The 23,006-nt window shown below is 49.1% G+C and overlaps 1 protein-coding gene across 7 annotated transcripts in view; it reads left to right on the forward strand.

Moving 5' to 3' along the window:
- Window positions 1-23,006, forward strand: part of PSD4 (pleckstrin and Sec7 domain containing 4) — a 44,404-nt gene that overhangs the window by 2,296 nt on the left and 19,102 nt on the right. The window contains exons 1-2 of one of the 7 annotated variants that reach the window (XM_006056006.4): window positions 5,477-5,604; window positions 13,841-13,958. The exons of 1 other annotated variant lie outside the window; for it this stretch is intronic. In XM_006056006.4, coding sequence (XP_006056068.2) covers window positions 13,944-13,958 — 15 coding nt within the window. In that variant the 5' untranslated portion in view covers window positions 5,477-5,604; window positions 13,841-13,943. 5 more of the 7 variants (XM_044925975.2, XM_044925974.2, XM_044925978.2 and 2 more) reach the window with 5 other exon arrangements.

A 23,006-nucleotide genomic window follows, 5' to 3' on the forward strand; every position in this document is an offset into this window, starting at 1 on the left:
GGAACGAACCTGGGCCTCTTACATTGCAGGCAGATTCTTTACTGTCTGAGCCACCAAGGAAGCCCACAGTAACAATAACAGTTGTTTTATTGTCATGTCAGATAAATGCTATGGACAAAAGCAAAGTGGCTTAAGGGGTTAGAAGGTGATGGGGGCTCCTGGATTCAATAGGGTGGTCAGGGCAGGCTGTGCTGACTAAGTGTAGTGAGGAGCCAAGTGTAGACAAGACACAGGTATGTGACTCTCTGGGGAAAGAACATTCCAGGCGGAGGGAAGAGAAAGTGCAAAGGCCCGGAGATGTAAAGGATGCTGGAGCAGACTGGGCATTGCTGAACATGTTACAGGAATGGGAAGGAGGCCTTCATGGCCGTGGGAGGTGAGCAGGCATCTGCAGCTCTCATTAGAGGGGGTGGGGTTTAGACTGCTGACCAGAGGCATGCAGGAGGGCAGGTGATGCTCTCAGCTGCTGGGACAAGAAGATTTACATCTCCCAAAAAAACTTCCCATGTGGTGCTAGTGTTAAAGAGCAACCCCCCCGCCTCCCCCCCCCCGGCCAGTGTAGGAGACATAAGAGATGCTGGTTCAATCCCTGGTTTGGGAAGATCCCTGTAGAAGGAAATGGCAACCCACTCCAGTATTCTTGCTTGGAGAATCCCATGGACAGAGGAGCCTGGCGGGCTACAGTCCATAGAGTCACAAAGAGTCAGACATGACTAAAGTGAGTTTGCACGCACACAAGTAAGAAAACTCAGGGTCAGGCCTGGTGGTTTACACTAGCAGGGGAATAGGCAATCACCAGAGATGGAGAGTGTGTCTCTTGGCAGGAGAGGTATCACTTGCTTTTCTTTTTTGTAATTTAATTTTTAAATTATTTATTTATTTATTGGCCATGCCTCTTGGTATGTGGGATCCTAGTTCCCCGACCAGGGATTGAACCCTCACCCCCTAAGTTGGAAGCATAGAGTCTTAAGCACTGGACCACCTGAGAAATCCCTCACTTGTTTTTCTTACACCCAGCATCCATTAAAAGGACATGGGCTAAAGTGGGAGGCAGACCACAAGTTTTTTTAAATCAGTAAAGACTGGCTATGGGGAGCACAATTGTTGCTTGCTGTCTAGGAAAATTCCAATAATCTTTTACAAAGAATAATCTGATTAGTAGGCTCAAAAGAGACAGGAGGGTATGTTGATTTGTACTATATGCTAGGCTCTCCTTTAAGCACCTTATGTGCAAACACAAACCAGCCTCATAGCACGTCTGTGAGGTACAGACAACCCCATTTCACAGATGAGAAAACTGAGGCCAGCGAGAAGCAAGTTGCCCACTTTTCTACACAGCTAGTGACTGAAGAAGAATCAGGATTTATAATCATGTGGTGCAATTTTAGAGCCAAGTGTTCTGAAAGAGAGACAGAAGCTTTGGCTGAAGGGATGTTTATTAGGGCTCCAGGGTGTCTCACAGCAGGGGGTTCTTAGACAACAGCAGGGCTTATGGGTGCATTCCATCTCTTTTCTTCTTTATAAGACAATCTTTGTGTGGGTTACAAATTCTTTTAAAAATATTTTGAAAGGTACTACTTGCCTGTTAAAAATTGGTTTTTACAGATGTTTATTCAAACAGCCCTTAAGGAACACAGAAATCTCTCTTGTTGTCCTGTCCTCTGATTCCCAGTCCTCCTCAGAGGCAATTGAGAATGCTTGCAGACAAATGTTCTACTTGTAAATGAGCGTGTGTGAATTGTACTTTTTAAAAAGTATTTTTAAATTAATTATATTATTTAATTTTGGCTGCGCTGGGTCTTGGTTGCTGCCTATGGGCTTTTCTCTATTTGCAGCGAGCGGAGCCTGCTCTCTAGTTGCAGTGCCTGGGCTTCTCACTGTGGTGGCTTCTCTTGTTGCAGAGTTCAAGCCTCAGTAATTGTGGCACACAGGCTTAGTTGCAGCATGTGGGATCTTCCTGGACCAGGGGTCGAACCTGGGTCCCCTGAATTTGCTGGCAGATTCCTAACCACTGGACCACCATGGAAGTCCTAGATGGTACTTTTTTTTTTTTTTTTTTTAACACAAATAAGAAAACTCAGATGTGTACTTTTTTTTTTTTAAACTTAATATACTTATTCTGATTCAGGACATAGAGATATACTTCACCTTTTTAACATAAATATGTTTGTACTTTATTTCTCTAGTCATTCTTTTATGGTCTTCTAAATTGTTTTTCCTATTTTTGTTAGTTTGTTTGCTGTGGTAGACAAGTATGCATTTGGATACTTGTACCTACATCGGGCTTCCTAGGTGGCGCTAGTGGTAAAGAACTCACCTGTCCATGCAGGTTTGATCCCTGCATCAGGAAGATTCCCTGGAGGAGGGCATGGCAACCCACTCCAGTATTCTTGCCTGGAGAATCCCATGGACAGAAGAGCCTGGTGGGCTACCGTTCATAGGGTCACACAGAGTCGGACACGACTGAAGTGACTTAGCACACACGCATGTATCTACATCTTTGCTCACTCTTGTGACTTTCAGCAGGGGAAATCTATAAACGTATAACTACTGATTGAAAAGCTCTGTGTATTTTAGATTTCCACTGATGCTGCCAGCCTGCTTTCCAAAGCCCCAGTCTGACTTACTACTTCCAGGATTGCTTGTTTGTGTTGGCATGGCCCTGCAGACTTGGGCATCACGTTGTCATGTTTAATAGGTATTTCTTTATCATGAGCAATGTTATGAGTCTCCTGTATTTTTTAAGCCCTTTTTCTTTCTGTTCATGTCCTTGGCCTCTGGTTTAAGTTGGATTTTTGTCTTCATGTTGTTGTTTTTGAATTCTGAGGGAATTATAAGGGATCTTATTATGATTTCCTCTTTATCCCTCATCACTGACTGCCCTTCAGCATCTTCCTTTTGTGCACAGCAGCTACTCTGATATATTTATGATATGTTTATCCTGGGATGAGACTATTTTAGAGAAATGTATGGTGTTGATTTATATGTGCATGTAATTTAAACTTACAGACATTGTATTGTGCTACAAATCTCAATCTTACTGTGAAACTCGATGCTGTTTTGTAAGATTTATCTGGCTGGTGTCTGGACACTTGGTTTATTGCTTCTGATTGTTGTACTATCAGAAGCAATTGTTGTACTGATTGGTGTATTGCTTCTGATTGCATCCCATGGTTGGAATTACAAAATTATCATAACCATTGATTCTTTTTTTTAAATTAGTTTATTTTTAAATTGAAGGATAATTGCTTTACAGAATTTTGTTGTTTTCTGTCAAACCTCCACATGAATCAGCCATAGGTATACATATATCCCCTCCTTCCTGAAACTCCCTCCCCATCCCACCCCTCTGGGTTGATACAGAGCCCCTGTTTGAGTTCCCTGAGACATACAGCAAATTACCATTGGCTATATATTTTACATATGGAAATATAAGTTTACATGTTACTCTCTCCATACATCTCACTCTCTCCTCCCTCTCCCTATGTCCATAATCTGTTCTCTATGTCTGTTTCTCCATTGCTGCTTTGTAAATAAATTCATAAGTACCATATTTCTGGATTCCACATATATAGGTTAGTATATGACATTTATCTTTCTCTTTCTGACTTCACTCTGTATAATAGGCTCTAGCTTCATCTACCTCATTAGAACTGACTCAAATGTGTTCCTTTTTATGGCTGAGTAATATTCCATTGTGTATATGTACCACAACTTCTTTATCCATTCATCTGTTGATGGACATCTAGCTTGCTTCCATGTTCTAGCTGTTGTATAGTGTTGCAATGAACATTGGGGTACATGTGTCTTTTACAATTTTTGTTTCTTCAGGGTATATGCCTAGGAATGGGATTGCTGGGTCATATGGTGGTTTTATTCCTAGATTTTTAAGGAATCTCCATACTGTCTTCCATAGAGGCTGTATCAATTTACATTCCCACCAACAGTGCAGGAAGGTTCCCTTTTCTCCATACCCTCTCCAGCATTTATTGTTTGTAGACTTTTTGATAGTGGCCATTCTGAGGTGATATCTGTAGTTTTGATTTGCATTTCTCTAATAATGAGCAACGTTGAGCATCTTTTCATGTGTTTGTTAGCCATCCGTATGTCTTCTTTGGAGAAATGTCTATTGAGATCTTTTTCCCACTTTTTGATTGGGTTGTTTGTTTTTCTGGTATTGAGTTGTGTGAGCTGCTTGTATATTTTGGAAATTAATCCTTTGTCAGTTGCTTCATTTGCTATTATTTTCTCCCATTCTGGAGGGTTGTCTTTTCACCTTGTTTATAGTTTCCTTTGCTGTGTATCTGCTTTTAAGTTTAACTAGGTCCCACTTGTTTACTTTTGTTTTTATTTCCATTATTCTAGGAGACGGGTCATAGAGGATCTTGCTTTGATTTATGTCATCAAGTATAACCATTGATTCTTATTGGCTTGGTCTAGAAAGTTTTTTGGGAGAAATGGCATGATGGGGGTGAGCCTTGGCAGATGAAGAGGATTGGCTAGGAGGAAAGGAGAATGGGGAAGGGAAATAGAGCTGACCAGGAGCCCAGCATGAGGACATGCCGAGGTGTGAAAGTTCCAGGAACGTTCAGGGGAGCCCCATAGACTGGGGGCATGGCTCAGGGTAGGCGTGTGTGGTCCCAGGAGAGGTTGGGGAAGGATCTCAAATGCCAGTGTTGGGCTTTCCCTAAAGGCAACAGGGAGAGGCAGTGGGCTAGGGGTCAATCAGGAAGGATTTTCAAGGGCAGGGGTGGTCTCCTAAAGGAGAATTGGGACCGTGGACGTGAACCTGGGAAGCAGGGGAGGTCCCTGGGATTCTTCAGGTAAGGGAGGAATGGTGGGGCTGCTGGGCAGGGAGAACCAGCGGGACTGGGTGCTGGAGGCATGAAGGGTGCCTGCTAACCTGGGGAAACCAGGCAGATGGGATGTCATTGACAGGACCGAGGGCAGGCCTGGGCACAGGGGTGGGAGGTGCACTCACGGGCATGTGGATAGGCTGTTGGGTGCCTAATTATTCTGAAGTCCTGCTCGCCTACCTAGAGTATTCTCGTTGGTAGTTAGGACTGCAGGCTGAGGAGTGTTCCTGACCCTTCAGTGAGTGGGTAGGAGGGGAACATGCAGGAATGGGTAGGTCATCATGTGCTGTTGTTATTGTTTAGTTGCCAAGTTGTGTCTGACTCTGTGACCCCATGGACTGTAGCCCGCCAGACTTCTCATGGAAGTCCATGAGAAATCCATGGAATTTCGCCTGCAAGAATACTGGAGTGGATTGCCATTTCCTTCTCCAGGGGATCTTCCCAATGCAGGGATTGAACCCAGGTCTCCTGCATTGCAGGCAGATTCTTTACCATCTGAATTTCCAGGGAAGCCCCCAAGGGCAGAAGAGGCCCCTCTAGAACAAAGCCCTGGGCAGGCATGCAGGGAGAAGTGGATGGAGAGGCTGGACCAACAAGGACGCATGGATGCCCTTTGAACTCTGCCCTCTGCTGGCTCCACAACCTCAAGGATGCATCCTCTCATGAAAAGCTGGTCAGGGGACGGCCAAAAAGGGCTCTCTGCCTTCCTGGTGTCTCTCCGTGGATCCTTGGAGGATATGTGGAAGGGGTGAGTCAGACAGGAGGGAAATGACCTCAGAAAGCACAGGTGTGTGGGTTCTCTCCCTGGGGAGGAGCTCTGGGCCCTAGCACTGTTCCAGCTGGAAGTTGCCAAGCCAGACAGGCTGCTTCCTCTGTCCCCGTGGGCAACTGTTGATAGACATGATCATCTCCAGCTGGCATGTAGAGGGCACTGGGAAGCCCATGGCTTTGTTGCTCTGGGAAGGCTTAAGTGTGAGCACCTCCAGGGGAACACTGACCTTTCGGGGGGCCCCAGGAAATGCCTTGCTCTTTTTGTCTCCCTTCTTCACTATATCAGGGCATATCTGTTCCTTTAGGTAACACAAGAGCCTTGGTTTTCTACCAGTTGTGCACCTGAATTGAATTCTATGCTCATCAATCAATGATATATGAAGGCCAGTTAGTATTATAAGGAGTACCGCAGTTCTTTCTCCAAAAGAGTAACTGCCTGAAAGGTTGAACTTAGCTGTATAAAAAGTGTCTACTCATTCACATAGTTTGTCATGATTTCTGACATGAGAATTTTCCACCTATACTATTTCATGTAACATTTTTCCCTGAGTGCATGCAGTTTGAAAAATCAATGTGAAGTAAGCATAATTTACTTTAGTGTGGTCCTTAGCAACAATATCTGTGAAATCATGACTTTTTACTGTATATTCAAATACATTCTTAACTATTAAAAATGTTTATTATGTATACCATATGCCTACTTAGGCAAATACAGCTTTAGATTGGTGGATTCATGGAGGAGATAATCTTTACGATGTGAAGTGAAGCGAAAGTTGCTCAGTCATGTCTCTTTGCAACCCCATGGACTATACAGTCCATGGAATTCCAGGCCTTTCTGGATTGTAGCCTTTATCTTTTCCAGGGGATCTTCCCAACCAGGGATCGAACCCAGGTCTCCTGCACTGCAGGCGGATTCTTTACCAGCTGAGCCACAAGGGAAGCCCAAGAATACTGGAGTGAGTGGGTAGCCTATCCCTTCTCCAGTGGATCTTCCTGACCCAGGAACGATGTGGGAGAGGGGGAAAAGAAAAACTTTACCCTCTAAAGGGCCTTTCCAGGTGGCTCAGTGGTAAAGAATCTGCCTGCCAAGCAGGAGATGCCAGTTTGATCCCTGGGTCAGGAAAATCACGGAGAAGGAAATGGCAACCCATTCCAGTATTCTTGCCAGGAAAATCCCATGCATAGAGGAGCCTGGTGGGCTATAGTCCATAGGGTCACAGAAGAGTCAGACACGATTTAGCGACTAAACAACAAGAACCCTCTAAGATGCTGTCACTGGTACCTGTGAATTATACTGACAGATGATTAACAGTAGAAAAAGTTTTATTGGCCTGCACATGAGAGTCAATCTAAGTAGCTGGCTTGTTAAAGAGTTGCAAAGAGTCAGACGTGACTGAGCGACTTTCACTTTTCACTTGTTAAAGGGTTAAAGGCTTATATACCTAAATTAGTAGGGGAAAGGGAGGAGGGAGAAAAAGGCTTCTAGGTGAAGAACAAATAGGTTTCTTTTCGTAAGACTAATGTGTTTTTAGAACACATGAAATGAGAAAATAGGATAGTGTTGGTCTTTATACTTAATGACTGTTTTTTTCAGTCTCCTTCTGGGCCATAAATTTCTCCTAGAGAAAGGAGGTGGGGTAGATTTTATTCAGTTCTTCCTTCTGGGAGTAGATCTGCCCTGCAGAAGGAATTTATGACAACCATATTTCTTAACGGATAAGTTAAGCTCTGAGATGGTTTCTTAGTGTATCTGAAAGATCTCAAATGTCTTGATCTTAAACTCTGTATCAGTTCTGGGGCCCCAGGTAGGTCCCTACACCAGCATCAGAGAAGTCACCCTGCAGCCAGTTGAGAGGTGGTAACAGTGAGGGGGTCCCATACAGATCCTCTCAGGCTCACCTCCATCCCACACAAGTCCCCCTCTGGCAACCAGACGGGGTAAGGGGTGTTGGCAAAGAAACTCCCAGCCTTTAAAGTAAGCAGAGAAATTAAATATTTCTCTGTAATTTAATACAACAAATTTATTTTTGCTGATGACAAACATCATATGTATTTGTTTTTGTTTTTGTTCCATTGCTAAGTCGTGTCCGACTTTGCAACCCCATGGACTGCAGCATGCCAGGCTTCCCTATCCTTTACCATCTCCTAGAGTTTGCTAGAACTCATGTTCATTGAGTCAGTGATGCCATCCAACCATCTCATCCTCTGTCGTCCCCTTCTCCTCTTGCCTTCAGTCCTTCCCAGCATCGGGGTCTTTTCCAGTGAGTCGGTTCTTCGCATCAGGTGGCCAAAGTATTGGAGCTTCAGCTTCAGCATCAGTCCTTGCAATGAATATTCAGGGTTGATTTCCTTTAGGATTAACCGATTTTATCACCTTGCTATCCAAGGGACTCTCAAGAGTCTTCTCCAGCACCACAGTTTTAAAGCATCAGCACTCAGCCTTCTTTTGGTTCAACTCTCACATCCATACATGACTACTGGAAATACCATAGCTTTGACTGTATTGTATTGTTTTTTAATTTGAACCTACCACTCAGCATGTGGGATCTTAGCCCTCTGACCGGGGATCAAACCCTCACCCCCTGCATTAAAAAAAGCACAGAGTCTTAACCACTGGACCACCAGGGAAGTCCATCCCTATTTAACAGCAGGTACACACACACACACACACCATAAAGAGCTTAAAATCCTGTGTATTGTTACCACACAGAGATTGCCACTATCAACCAGTGTTTTGGTATTTCATTGCCTCAGTTCAGTTCAGTCGCTCAGTCTTGTCCGACTCTTTGCGACCCCATGAATCACAGCACGCCAGGCCTCCCTGTCCATCACCAACTCCCGGAGTTCACTCAGACTCACATCCATCAAGTCAGTGATGCTATCCAGCCATCTCATCCTCTGTCGTCCCCTTCTCCTCCTGCCCCCAATCCCTCCCAGCATCAGAGTCTTTTCCAATGAGTCAGCTCTTTGCATGAGGTGGCCAAAGTACTGGAGTTTCAGCTTTAGCATCATTCCTTCCAAAGAAATCCCAGGGCTGATCTCCTTCAGAATGGACTGGTTGGATCTCCTTGCAGTCCAAGGGACTCTCAAGAGTCTTCTCCAACACCACAGTTCAAAAGCATCAATTCTTCGGCTCTCAGCTTTCTTCACAGTCCAACTCTCACATCCATACATGACCATGGAAAAACCATAGCCTTGACTAGACGGACCTTTGTTGGCAAAGTAATGTCTCTGCTTTTTAATATGCTATCTAGGTTGGTCATAACTTTTCTTCCAAGGAGTAAGTGTCTTTTAATTTCATGGCTGCAGTCACCATCTGCAGTGATTTTGGAGCCCAGAAAAATAAAGTCTGACACTGTTTCCACTGTTTCCCCATCTATTTCCCATGAAGTGATGGGACCAGATGCCATGATCTTTGTTTTCTGAATGTTGAGCTTTAAGCCAACTTTTTCACTCTCCACTTTCACTTTCATCAAGAGGCTCTTTAGTTCCTCTTCACTTTCTGCAATTTCATTGCCTAGGTACATACATTTTAAAAAAAATGAGACTGTGCCAAATATATAATCAAGTTCCTTACTTAATAATATGCCGTGAGAATCTTTCCACTTCATGAAATACTCTTCAAAAGCAAGATAGTTAAAGGTGCCAGGTTTCACTCTATGGCTGTCCCATAATTTATCTGTTTCCTGATTATGGATGTTGAAGTTGTGAGCATTTTTGCTTTTATAGTATCTTGTTGTTCGGTCGCTAAGTTGTTTCGGACTCATTGAGACCCCTTGGGGCTGTAGCCCACTAGGCTCCTCTGTTCATGGGATTTTCCAGGCAAGAATACTGAAGTGGGTTGCTGTTTCCTTCTCCAGGAGATCTTCCCAGATCAGGGATTGAACCTGCATCTCCTGCATTGGCAGGCGGATTATTTACCACTGAGTCTATCTTAATGCATATGTATTTAGACAGATGTTTGTAAGCATCGTCTGGGTACCAAGGGGGCTTGAGGACAGAGGTGAGTACCTGTGGATCCCTACTTTCTGGTTACCTAAATGTACCTGTAACAAGTGGCTACATGGAAAATGCTAATCTGAAAGCATGGGGCAGCTCTAGGAGAGAGCAGCTGAGGCCAGACTCTCGTGGAAGAAAAGGTCCAGGGATTGGTGGCCTGGCCACCTGTCCCCAGGCCAGGAAAGGACACCTCACAAAGTTACTGTACCAAGCACTTGATTGGGCAACCAAGTCCAGGAGACAGAAGCTTGTCACTCATTTTTGTAATAATCACTTCCTGCCCTTCCCTCGGAAATCAAGGGCAGCCTTGGCGTCCACATGTGTAGGGTGGTTTTTGATGGTGTTACCACTGGCCTCTGCCCCCTGTCTTGCCCTGCTCAGGGATACCTCTCTCTCCAAAGTCTGACCACAGGTGTTAGGGAGGCACCCCGGAACCCCGTCCCTAGACCCCATCGTGGACTTGGTCCCTGGAAGCCCTCTACCTGGACCTCCCTCCCAGCGCTCTGCTCTGATCCCCAGGGACCCCGCAGTCCACTTGGCCAGTGGGCTGTCATCATCTAAGCTGTCAGAGGATTGTTTAGGAAGACAGGCATCCCCCTGTCTGTCTCCCCAAGGGCCCAGGCTTGTGAAGGCCTGAGGGCTAGGAGGCAAAGGCCATTTTCTGGAGGAAGGAACATGTGGCTGCCTCAATCCCAGGCCTCCTTGAAGAACAAAATCTCTACAGAGACAACAGGGACATGTGGCCCAAATGAGGTGCCTCTGGCTTCAGCTCTCCCTCTGCCTGGTAGCTAGTACCCCCAGAAGGATGGCAGTGAGCTCCATCAGCATCAGAGCTTTCCTAAGGTCTGCTTTGTTAAAAATGAATTCATGGCTTCCCTGGTGGCTCAGTGGTAAAGAATCCACCTGCCAATGCAGGAGACATGGGTTTGATCTTTGATCCAGGAAGATCCCACATGCCACGGAGCAACTAAGCCTGTGTGCCACAACTATTGAGTCTGTGCTCTAGAGCCTGTGCTCTGCAACAAGAGAAGCCACCGCAATGAGAAGCCTGCCCATTGCAACTAGAAAGTAGGCCCCGCTCATGGCAACTAGAGAAAGCCCATGCAGCAGCGAAGAACCAGCACAGCCAAAAACAAACAAGTAAAATAATTTTTTTTAAAAGGTGAGTTTTCAAACTGGGCTGTCCGTGGCCCTACATGCTTGGAAAGAAGCCTCGGTCCTTCATACGAGTGGTGTGTGAATGGCAGTGGGGTATAGCAGAAAGTGAATTTGGTTTGGCAGTCCTGGGCTCAAGTTCAGCCGGAGTGGCTACTCTGACCCTCGGTCTCCTCATCTGTTCTGTGGCATGGGGCTCATGACACCCCACCCCTGCCCTAGACTCTAGATTTTGGAGATACTGGTTATAAAGGGCCCAATGAATGTCAGCACCTAGGGTCCCGCTGTGAAAGGTTGTCAGAAGTCAGGTGTCCATCCCCTCTGTCCTCTCACATTCTGCCTCTCAGGAGTGTGGGCTGCGTGCTAAAAGCCCCAGAGCTCCTCTCCTGGAAGGTGGGCTCCACTCCCCAACCTGCACTCGGTCTGTGAGACACCGCCTCCCCACCTGCACCCAGCAGCTTCCTCTGCGGGCAAACAGGAAGCCACTCACATTGGGGGAGGCAGGAAGGGGCTGTCTGCCTCTGGGCTGTGGTCAGGTCAGCAGATTGCGCATCTGCTGGGCCCAGGGGAGGGGGATGTGGGCTGGGACCCCCAGAAAGGGGAGGGGGCATAAAAGATCAAAGCCCATCTCTGGCAGGGCTCTGGGGGCAGGAGCCAGTTTGCCTTCCCCTTCTCACCCTGAGCCACACACCCTGTGAGCAGAAGGCCCTCCTTGGCTGTCCAGCTCTGTTCCTTGCATCTTGGGAAGGAGGTGAAAGTTCTAGGAGATGGAACAGAGCTGACGGGTGCAGGAGTCTCTTCTTGGAGTTTGCTCTAAGCAGGAACCACCCCCTGGCCACATCCCAGAACCCCACCAAACACATACAAGACCTGCTGGGAGGAGAGAGAGAGGCAGACCCCATTTCCCACAGTGTCGCTTGATGTGATCGAGGGATGAGGATGAGCAGCTTTGACTCCTTCATTCATCAGAAGGTCTTGGAGCAGTTATGAGCCTGGCCCCCACCAGTTGGGTGGTGATAGAGGCGAGTGGACCAGTGCTTGCCCTTGAGAAGTTCACAGTCAGGGGATGGGTGGAGATTCAGAAATATACAGAGGAGGCTGATCCCTGGCACCTGGCTTGACCAACGGCATCTCAGCCCAGCATGCTAAGGGGCCCGGGGATGGTGCAGAGCTGAGACTGGAGGGGGTTGATCCCGGTCCTTGGCTTCTGATCAGTCCTCACCTCCTGGTCGCCCCCATCATGTCTTCACCCCCACCCCCAGCTTGTCTGTAACCTCCTTGTGGGCCTCATTCGATGGTCACTTTGCTCCTTATCGTCCTCCGCTTTCTAGCAGCATTTGACACAGCCAACCACTTCCTCCTTCTGAAGTTGTCTTTCTCCTCTCTTGTCTTTGGTGACAACACACTCTCTCATTCTCACCTCCCTGACAGCCCCTGCTCGCTCTCCTCTGCAGGCGTCTCCTGGGGAGGCTCTGCTGGCCCCTAGTGTGGGTGCCTTCCTGCTGGTCACACTCGAGCTCCTTTCTGCACCCCAGCCCCTCCCATCCACTCTAGGTACTAGCCACTCCTGCTTGAGTAGCTCACAGATATCTCAAACCTAATATTTAAAGACTGAAACCCTTGATTTTCTCCCTTGAGCCTCATCTCCCCAGTTCTTTCCCATTTCCACAAATATTACCACCCCTCAAGGTTGCTCAAGCCAGAACTCTAAAAGTCACCCTTGACTTCTGTCTCTCACCACTTTAGTGGCAGATTCTACCAGGCATCCCTGATGTAGGTCCCACATCCTCTGTCTTCCTTCTATGCCATTTTGGACCCCCTTCCACGCCACCGTCCCACCTCCCCTGGACTGTCACAGAGCCCTTCCCTGACCTCACTGAGCACTTCCACTGTCTCTCTTCCATGCAGTGCCAGGCAATCTGAAAAATAAATACACTTGTCACTTCCTTACTTTACCCCTGGGGACCCTGTGGGATCTGGCCCATCCACTTCTCCCGCCCTCCCACACTGTCTGGCTGTCATTCCTGGAGACCTTTCCAGTCTCAGTAAGAAACTAGACATGCAGTTTCATCTTCCTAAAATGCCCACCCCACGCTCTCTCTTCACATCCTGTCTCCTCTTCATGGGGATATGATGCCCCTGGTCTCCCCTTGCAGTGAGCCCTCCACCCTCAATCACTTTCTTCTCTCCCCACCTGTTCCCCTGCCAGCACTCCTCATACTTTATAATCACATGTTGATTACTTCTTGTTTATTTTCTGTCACTAGATTGGAAGCTCCTGAGGACAGAAGTCTTGTGTTTTGTTTTGTTTTGTTTTAATATTTATTGATTTGGCTCTGCCAGGTCTTAGTTGTAGCACATGGGATCTTTTGAATTCTTAGTGGTGGCATGTGGGATCTAGTTCCCTGACCAGGGATGAACCCAGGCCACTTAATTGGGAGCGTGGAGTTTTAGCCACTGGACCACCAGGGAAACACTGGGGATCCTGTGTTTTATTCCTGACCATCAGTGGCTTCTCACATTGAGACAGCATGGGGTCGGCGCTGGCCATGTTCCAGACACCTCGTGAGGCTGGAGACCTGAGGGTTGGCAGTAGGATTGGCCTGAGGGAGGGTTGGCATTTAGGCCAAGGTGACTTGAGTTTCTGTCACCTGGCAGGGAATAAGAATCCCCCATACAGAGGAGAAGCAGCTTAGAGGAGGTAAGGAACCAGTTTGCATTGCACTGAGCTTGAAGTAAGCCCGCATCTAGCATTGCAGCCCCAGAAATGGAACAGTGGAGGGTCCTGCATCGAGATGTATTGGGATATGTCAGTGTTATAACACCACAGCTGATGAACTCTTATGGAAAGAGTGTTCCCTTCTTCTGCCTCCCCCTTTAATGATGACCTGGAAGCCCAAGTTTGAATTGAGATCCTCAGCCATCACTGTATATGGCAGCAGAGCCTACCCCCGGCCTTTGTCCCCTTCCTTCTCTCTTCCCTGTTCTGGCTTGGGACATGACATGCCCTCAGGCCCAGGCCATGTTCACCTCTTGACTGTCTCTCCCCTTCCCTCCAGGTCTCGGGCTGCACAGAGCAGTGATGCAATGTCCACAGAGAGGGTAGAGACCCTGTGAGTCCAGGAAGCAGAGAATCCTAGATTCCAGGGTGCCCAGGGTGTGATGCAGAAAGGCCAGGTAGGCATGTCCCTATGGACTCCTTGCTCTGTGTGTGTGTATGTGTGTGTGTGTGGTGTGTGTTTGGGGATGTAGCTGGAGCCACGCCCTCTATGTTGTGGGCCAGGCTGGCCCAGGTCTGAAGCCTTTGATTGTGGGTCTTTTTTTAAAAAAAATTAATTAACTACTTTATTTTTGGCTGCAGTGGGTATTGTTGCTTCCCCAGGGTTTTATCTAGTTGTGACGAGTGAGGAGCACCGGCTGGAGGAACGTGGGCTCAGTAGTTCTGGTGCACAGGCTTAAGGCATGTAGCTCCAAGGCATGTAGGATCTTCCCTGATCAGGGATCGAACCTGCATCTCCTGCATTGGCAGGCAGATCCTTTACCATTGAGCCAGCCACCTGGGAAGCCCCTCCGTAAGACCTAGCCACACATAAATGGAGGGAAAAAGAAAAGTTGGCAGCCCCAGGGCCCTCCTGAGTCCCACTGAGTGCCCTGCAAGGAACCGAGAGCTGGGCAGAGATGAGAACCTGGTGACAGACCCGCAGGGAGGAGGGTGGGGCGTGCTTGCAGCCCAGGGCGCTGCGTCTTCCTCTTTTTCTCTCCCAGGCCCTGATTCTGGGCTGTGTAGAGGGTGGGGGCCCCAGGAGCAGGGGGCTGGCGGCCAGAGGCACTGAGCCTGGGAGAAGGGGCTCTCACATTGGGGCAGGAAGTGTGAGGTGCAGAGCAGCAGGGGAGCCCCAGAGGCCTGAGGTGGGTAGGGAGGGTGAGTGTGGTGAGGGGAGCGGAAGTCGGAAGCGGCAGCCGCCACGTTCGCCTTTCACAGGGCGGGTGGGCCGGGCGGCAGGATCGCAACGGGGGAGCCAGGCCCACGCATCCCTTCCCGGTCCTCTGGAGGTGAGCAAGGTGGGCCTGCGTGGGGTGGGGGCGGAGGGTGCAGGGAGTCATGTGCGGACCCTAGTTGGGTAGGTGGACAGGATGGAGGGCCCTGAAGGCCTGTGCACCTGCCGTGAGCCCGGCCCTGGGCTGCAGCCCCATCCTTCTCCTTCCTCCTCTCCATCAACCAGCCGCCTCCCAATGTAGCCCTTTCCCTGAATCCTGCTGTGGCTCCCACTTACCCCAGCCTCCCAGGGAGTCCCTTCCTGAATCTTCTGTGAGCCTCCTTGGATTCCTGGTGACTGGTGCCCAGTGGGGGTTAATGAGGCCAGAGGCCCCAAATGAGGCTTGACCCCCCCTCCGCCTGGACCCCCGGAAAGAAGGAAGCCATTCGGGCCAGGGCTTTGGGGTGGGGACAGCTTTGGGTGTGGTCATTGTAGGAGCTCAGACTTAGGTCTCCCAGCCCCGCCTTGCCTTCTGGAGCCCGCAGCAAGGCTGGGTTAGGGGGAGGGGGCCCAACTTGCTGGCTTGCCCTGGCAGCACAAATTTAGGCTTATCGCCCTGATGGTTGACAGGAACAAGGTCACTCTCAATGGCGTCCCTGTTTGGGACAATATCAAGCTTCCTAGTTCTTGTCCTCAGCCACTGCCCCCTTATTCTAGGGCCTGACATCCTACAGGCAGGGTCATTCTTCTCTGCTAAAAGCCTGGGAAGGGTGACCCGTAATCAGCTGATAATAAACACCCCAGAGGGCTGTGGGGCCTCAGCCAGGAGGCCTGTCTCCCAGGCTTTAGGACATCACAGGGCTCCTTGCTCTACAGATAAGGAACCACCCAGCCTATGGATTAGAATCTGGGCTCAGGGCTCTTTGTTTTGGGAGGGGGAGATCCAGGACGGCTTGAGGGAGGCCCAGGCTGGCCCTGAGGCTTTGTTGTCCTCCTGTGGGCAGTAGTTACCCTTTGGCCCTCTGCCCCCTCATCTCCTCTGCCCCTGGCTCATCCTTTCTGCTCACCACTCTCTCTTCTTTTCTGTCCTTTCCATTCTCCCTCCATGCCTGCTTCTCAGCTGACCCATCTCAGGGTTCTCAGCACCAGTGACATGTGTGTGTGTGTGTGTTTCACTGTCTCTCTCGCTCTCTCTGCACATTTGCATGAAGCTGCCTTCCATGTGGGCAGGATGTGGGGTGGCCCCTCATCATATGTCATGTACCTCGGGTGCCCTGGCCCCAGGTTCAGGAAGGGGTGTCTGTCCTGTGACCTCAGCCCGGGGACAGCGTGAGGGGGAAGGGAGGGTAACTGCCCTCAGAGCAACACCCTTAACCTGGCTGCCACTCAGGGCTGCTGAAGGACAGGGCAGATCACCTCCTAAATCCCAGAATGGGCCAGAAAACTTTGGTTTTTGCATAGGAAGGGAACATTGCCAGGACAAAAGGAGGCAGCTTTCTGAGCTGGAAGCTTAAAAGGAGAGAGAGACATATACAGTCCAGACAGGACATCCAGGAACCGACTCCTCAGGTACAGAGGGAGCCGGGGCCAAGCCTGTGCTCTCGTGGAGGGCCTTTTGTTTGCTTGTTTTCATGTATTTTTTTCTTCTCCAAATGGACCTGCAAAGCAGCCAGGTTAATGGACCTGCAAAGCAGCCAGGTTAATCCAAGCTGGACATGGTATTTCTGAGCACCTCCCAAGGGTGGGCTCAGCGTTGGCACTCAGACCCCCTCCCATTTTCTCTCTTTCTTTTTTAAAAAGATTTTATTTATTTGTTTATTCATTTAATTATTTTGGGCTGCACTGGGTCTTCGTTGCTCCACAGGCTTTCTCTGGTTGCAATGAGTGAGGGCCACTCTTCGTTGCAGACTTCTCATTGTCGTGGCTTCTCTTGTTGCAGAGCATAGGCTCAAGAGTGTGTGGAGCGTGGGCTCAGGAGTTGCAGAGCGTGGGCTCAGTAGTTATGACTCTCAGGCTCTGGAGCACAGGCTCAGTAGTTGTGGTGCACAGGCTTAGTTGCTCTGTGGCACGTGGGATCTTCTGGGACCAGGGAACAAACCGGTGTCCCCCGCATTGCACGATGGATTGTTATTGCCTGGGCCACCAGGGAAGCCCCTGCTCCCATTTTCTAGCAAACTTCCTGAGAAAACTTATCCATCTTATTTCCTTCTTTCATAGGCAAGGAGCCAGGTGACGTTTTGGACCAGAGTCACATGGCTGGTCAGTGGTAGTTAGGATTTGAGACTAGGCTGTGAGCCTCCAGGTTATGGCGAGTAGGGGCTGAATGTGTGACACTCGTGCTGTCCCCTGTCCCCCTTGGACAGGCTCTCCCCTGGCCTCCCGTGGCCTTCAACACCTCAGAGCACAGGCTCTGTGCCCAAGCAGGGGGTGAAAAGAGAACCCACTCTCAATAGGATGATCCAGGTGACATCTGGGCTCCTTCCTTCCCCAAGATGGAAAAAACCTTGCCTTGAAGCTGGGGGGAGAGGATAGGTGAGGGTAGAAGGGACTTATGACCCCTTGGTCCCCCAGCTGTCGGGTTCTGTGTCCTTTACCTCCAATCAGCTAATACAGGCTCAGCCCCAGCAGTGGTCACTCTGCTCTGGACAGGAGCCCTGCGGGCCACCCAGTGGAGCGCCCGTTCTCTCCCATCCCTCCCCATCCTCCGCTCCCTCCCCAATCGTTCCCCTCACTGGCTTCTGGACTCAGAGCATTTTCTTGGATTCCAAAGAGCCACCCCACTTCTCCCAGAAGTTTTCCTTAAGCTTCCTGACCCATCATGGTGCTTAGAGACATGAAGGGCCGCTCCTTTCAAAGGTGATGGAACCCAGCTAAGAGACCCGTGTTGGACACTTTCTACCTCCTTTGTTCTGGTTAAGATACCTGAGCGATTTTAAAAGAGGTAACACTAAATACCAAGGGTGGGGGCGGGAATAAACCAAGAAAATTCTAGATGCATGAGACCTGGGCTCTGCTCCCCAATTCCTGGCCCACCTCTGCTTAAGAGGTGCCATCTTACCTCCAGGAAACAGAGGCTGGTCTCCACCTTTGACCCTTGACTCTCTATCCCTGCTCGGTCAGGTTGCCCTCACCCAGGTGATTGGTGGGACTGCCATGTTGGTCATAAGAAGTGACCTCACCCCTCAGGTCATTCTGTCCCTTCATTCAGTGAGAAGCAATAGAAGGTGGGGGGGTGCTGTGGGTGGGGAGAGGGAAAGAGAGTGGGAGAGAGAGACAGAGACTCAGTTAACTTACATTTCTAGTGAGGATCATAGACAAGGTGGTTGAATGGGTCCTGAACTTTCTTCCTCTCAGTCCGGCTTCCTCCTCAGAGCCAGGACCCAGATGGACGTTTTGGCTGCTGGACTGGCCTGGTGGGAACCACTTCTGGGAAAGCTCTGCCCTTAGGGCGCTGGGAGTAAGGTGTGATTCGCTCATGGCCAGACTTGCGCTTAGGGGAATGTCTTCATGTCATAATGATGCTAAATCTCCTTCTCCAAGCCTCAGTCTCCCCAGTCCTGTAGTGTGGTTGTGAGGAGGGAGCTTTCTGAGGATCCATCCACCTACCCATCCATTCATCCATCCCTCCTTCCACCCCTCTATCCATTCATCCATCCATCCTTCTAGTCATCCATTCATCCCTCCATCTATCCATCCATCCATCATCCCTCCCTCCCTCCCTCCATCCATCTCTCCATCTTTCCTCTTATTTTCACAAACATTTCTGGAGTGTCACTTCTGAGTCAGGCAGGTCCTGCCCTGGACAGTGGGGGAAACAGGTGAATTCAGGTGACTCCACTTCAGAAGAAATTCATGCTTTGTTCAATCCATGAATACCCAAAGGAATTGATTTATGGATGGAAAGAAAATGCTGCTAAAGGGAGCTGCAGACCTGGATCAGACCCCAGCTTGCCCACCCACCAGCTGAGCTACCCAGGCACATTTCTGAAGCTCTCTGAGCCTTGTTTCCCTATGAGTAGGAGGGCAATGTCACCACTTGCCTCACCCATGGGGTGACTGGCAGGCCTGAGGTCTGGGCTGCAAAGCACAAGCTAGTTGAGTGACACCCTACTGAGATGGGCGCGCACGACATGAGTTGAGTTGCCAGATATAATACAGTCCAGAGCTACATTTAAATTTCAGAGAAATGAGTCGATTTTCAGTGTAAATATGTTCCCAATATTGGGCATCTTCTGTTGTGTATTTGCTAAATGTGGCAACTCTGTCTAGAGGTTGTGTGCACCCATGTGGACCTGTCTGCCTGGAACCAGGACACCTGCCACCAGGCTCTGTAACCCCAGGTGTCTCATGAGTGATCCTGAGCTTCTCCAGTCCACACTAACCCTCAGCTTTCTAACCGCTGGAACTAGAGGATAACGCTGTGCCCCCTCACACTTGGCAGCTGGAGCGGGTATACACAGTTTAATTCAGTTCAGCCACTCAGTCATGTCCTACTCTTTGCAACCCCATGGACAGCAGCACGCCAGGCCTCCCTTTTCATCGCCAACTCCCGGAGTTTACTCAAACTCATGTTCATTGAGTTGGTGATGCCATCCAACCATATCATCCTCTCTTCCCCTTCTCCCGCCTTCAATATTTCCCAGCATCAGGGTCTTTTCAAATGAGTCAGTTCTTTGCATCAGGTGGCCAAAGTATTGGAGTTTCAGCTTCAGCATCAGTCCTTCCAATGAATATTCAGGGTTGATTTCCTTTAGGATTGACTGATTTGATCTCCTTGCAGTCCAAGGGACTCTCAAGAGTCTTCTCCAGCACCACAGTTTGAAGGCATCAATTCTTTGGTGCTCAGCCTATTTTCTTGTCCAGCTTTCACATCCATAAATGACTGCTGGAAAAACCATAGCTTTGACTAGATGGACCTTTGTTGGCAAAGTAATGTCTCTGCTTTTTTAATATGCTGTCTAGGTTGGTCATAACTTTCCTTCCAAGGAGTAAGCGTCTTTTAATTTCATGGCTGCACTCACCATCTGCAGTGATTTTGGAGCCCAAAAAAATAAAGTCTGTCACTTTTTCCACTGTTTCCCCATCTATTTGCCATGAAGTGATGGGACCAGATGCCATGATCTTAGTTTTCTGAATGTTGAGTTTTAAGCCAACTTTTCCCTCTCCTCTTTCACTTTCATCAAGAGGCTCACACAGTCGGTCACTAAAGTGATTAGGGGTAGCATTTCTGTAGGAGATAGTGATAGCAAAAAACACAAAGAACCTCCTTCTGGGGAGGGGAGGCAAGTGAGAACCAGGTGGGTTGACACGCTAGAAATTACACAATGGAGTAAATGCTCTGAAATACGAGAGAGAAGGGGGTGGTGTGCAGGCATACCTCTTTCCTCACCATGTGCTGGATCTGTCTGTCTTCCCCCAGACCCCACCCCACCTCCTTCAGGCCCTTCCGTCCCCTCAGGCCCCAGCAATCTGTTCCCTTTGGTCTCTGGAAAGCTGCTACAACTTCTCTGATTTTTCTTTCCCTTTGAATCCATGGAGGAAGACCCCATTTCTTCTGGGAAGGCCAAGCCAATCCTCATTTATGTCTAGTATGGTCATTAACATTTACGTGTATGTCTTCTTTGCTTCATATACAAGTTTATTTATAAGGGCTTCCCTGGTGGCTCAGTGATAAAGAATCCACCTGCAAATGCAAGAGACACCAAGATGCAAGTTCGATCCTTGGGTCAGGAAGATCTCCTGGAGTAGGAAATGGTAACCCATTCCAGTATTCTTGCCTGGGAAATGCCATGGACAGAGGAGCCTGGTGGGTTACAGTCCACAGGCTTGCAAAGAGTAGGATACAACTGAGTGACTGAGCACTTTGGCAAAGAGGGACATGTGGAACTCCTGTCTTATTAAAAATTGCAGGGCATACTTTCCTCTGACCCCCTGCCCATAATTTCCCATTCCCGTTATTGTCATTTGAACGTGGCTGTCAAGCAATTCACTAACAAGAGGAGAGGAGTTGAAGTCATTTAGGCAGAATGCTGTGGTACCCACAGGGATGCGCTCCTAAGGAAGACAAACACGTCAGATAGAATGTGTGGAGGAGTGAGGACTGGAGAGGGGGCATCTCAGGAGGGGAGCCTGCTGGACACAAACAGACCAGGTCTTGACAGGGAGGGATGGTCAAGGGGTCTGGGAAGGGAGCTAGGGGTGCCCCAAGTTCAGGTGTCTGTGATGGAGGTGCTTCCCTGCACCTCTGCTCTCTATCTCATAAATGGAGCTATTGCCTGAGTTTCCCATACCGTAAGGGTTGTTTCCCTGGTGGCTCAGACAGTAAAGAATTTCCCTGCAATGCAGGAGACCCAGGTTCGATCCCTGGGTCAGGAAGATCCCCTGGAGAAGGGAATGGCTATCCACTCCAATATTCTTGCCTGGAGAATTCCATGGATAGAAGGGCCTAGTGGGCTACAGTCCATGGAGCCATGGGGTTGCAGAGAGTCAGACATGACTGAGCAACTAACAGTCTCAAGGGCTGTTTTCTTGAGAAGCCTGCAGAGTGTGTGTGTGTGCATTGCAGGGGGGCGGTGTCTGACCTCTATTTATACTTGGTCCTTATCCAGGAAGGCCTGGGGAGGGGTGTTGGCTCCAGAGGGGTTGCCCAAATATAGATGGTGGGTCCTGACCTCACTTGTTCTCTCTCCCTTGGAGATAGGATCATAACAGGGCTCTCACCCAGAGAGGGGAAGAGTTGAAAATGGACAGCTGCTTGTGGGGAGCAAGGTAGCCAGGGATTGCCCCTGAGGCCAGCCGAGGACTTAAGAGTGAACCGTATGAGTCCTCAGCCTTTAACCTGGGGAAGGTATGGGGTGGAGAGGAAGATGCTCAAATGATGACTGAAAGTGAAAGTGTTAATCGCTTAGTCATGTCTGACTCTTTGTGACCCTATGAGCTGTAACCCGCCAGGCTCTTCTGTCCATAAGATTCTCCAGGGAAGAATACTGGAGTGGGTCACCATTCCCTTCTCCAGGGGATCTTCCCTACCCAGGAATCAAACGTGGGTCTCCTGAACTGCAGGCAGATTCTTTATCATCTGAGCCACCAGGAAAGTCCCAGATGATGACTGAGGCTGAGCTAAAAGAGTTGGAGACCCATAGGAAGAGCAGATTTCAAATTGATTGGATTCAGAGCATCAAATACAAGACTGAAAGTAAGAAGTGGCCTCAGCTCTTGGGAAGTTCCAGTCTACTGGGGAGGCCAGCTGAGAACTCAGTGGTAAATCGGCCCTTCCTGGGGCCTAAAGCTTCAGAGTCCTGAGGCCACAGATCGGCAATTACAGATTCTTGCTGTGCTCACAGTGAGGGATGTGAGGGTTGGGACAGAGGGAGAAGTAAAAACCCAGAAAAGGATTCTGGTTTTGAGAGACTTTTTGGAGGATGCTGTCAAGGGGAATAAGAAACTGAAATTCACGCTGGTCCTGTCTCGTTTTTCTCTGGCACCTCCTGAAAGAAGGAACAGTACCCAGTTGTGCTGTCTTGGTGACCTTAAACAATAGGACCCCACCCAGCCTTGGTTCCCTGTCTCTGAAACTTCCCCCTTATTGAGTGTCTTCTGGTGGACCGTGAAGTAGGTGGACAGTGGGTACTGGGAAATCACACATGGTTGCAAGTCAGGAGCAGGGATATGTGTGTGTTTATTTGTGCCTTTGCTCCCCCCAGATATTTCGAAAACCAGCTTAATGTATACACAGTCCTCCAAGTAGACATATATGAGTGAGGAAAGTAAGGCAAAGGGAAAATGAAAGATGTGGTGTGGTCTGGGCTGCATTTATTGTTCTATTTTTATTTATTTGACTGCACCAAGAAATAGTTGCAGCAAGTGGGAGCTTTAGTTGCAGCTTGTGAACTCTTAGGTGCAGCAAGTGGGATATGGTTCCCTGACCAGGCATTGAACCCAGGCCCCCTGCATTGGGAGCATGGAGTCTTAGCCATTGGACCACCAGGAAAGTCCCCTGGGGTGCATTTAATCCTGGAAATGGGTGCATAGGGCCTGCAGATTTAACCTACACTTCCTGAGGGCCAGTACTGGGAGGGAAACGGGTCCAGTTACGAGTTTCACAGTGTCCACAGGTTCAGAACAGGACAGTTGTTCTGAAGCAGTAGCTGCTGCTAAGTCGCTTCAGTTGTGTCCGACTCTGTGCAACCCCATAGATGGCAGCCCACCAGGCTCCCCCATCCCTGGGATTCTCCAGGCAAGAACACTG

Source organism: Bubalus bubalis, chromosome 12 (assembly GCF_019923935.1).
Source record: "Bubalus bubalis isolate 160015118507 breed Murrah chromosome 12, NDDB_SH_1, whole genome shotgun sequence".
NCBI lineage: Eukaryota > Metazoa > Chordata > Mammalia > Artiodactyla > Bovidae > Bubalus > Bubalus bubalis.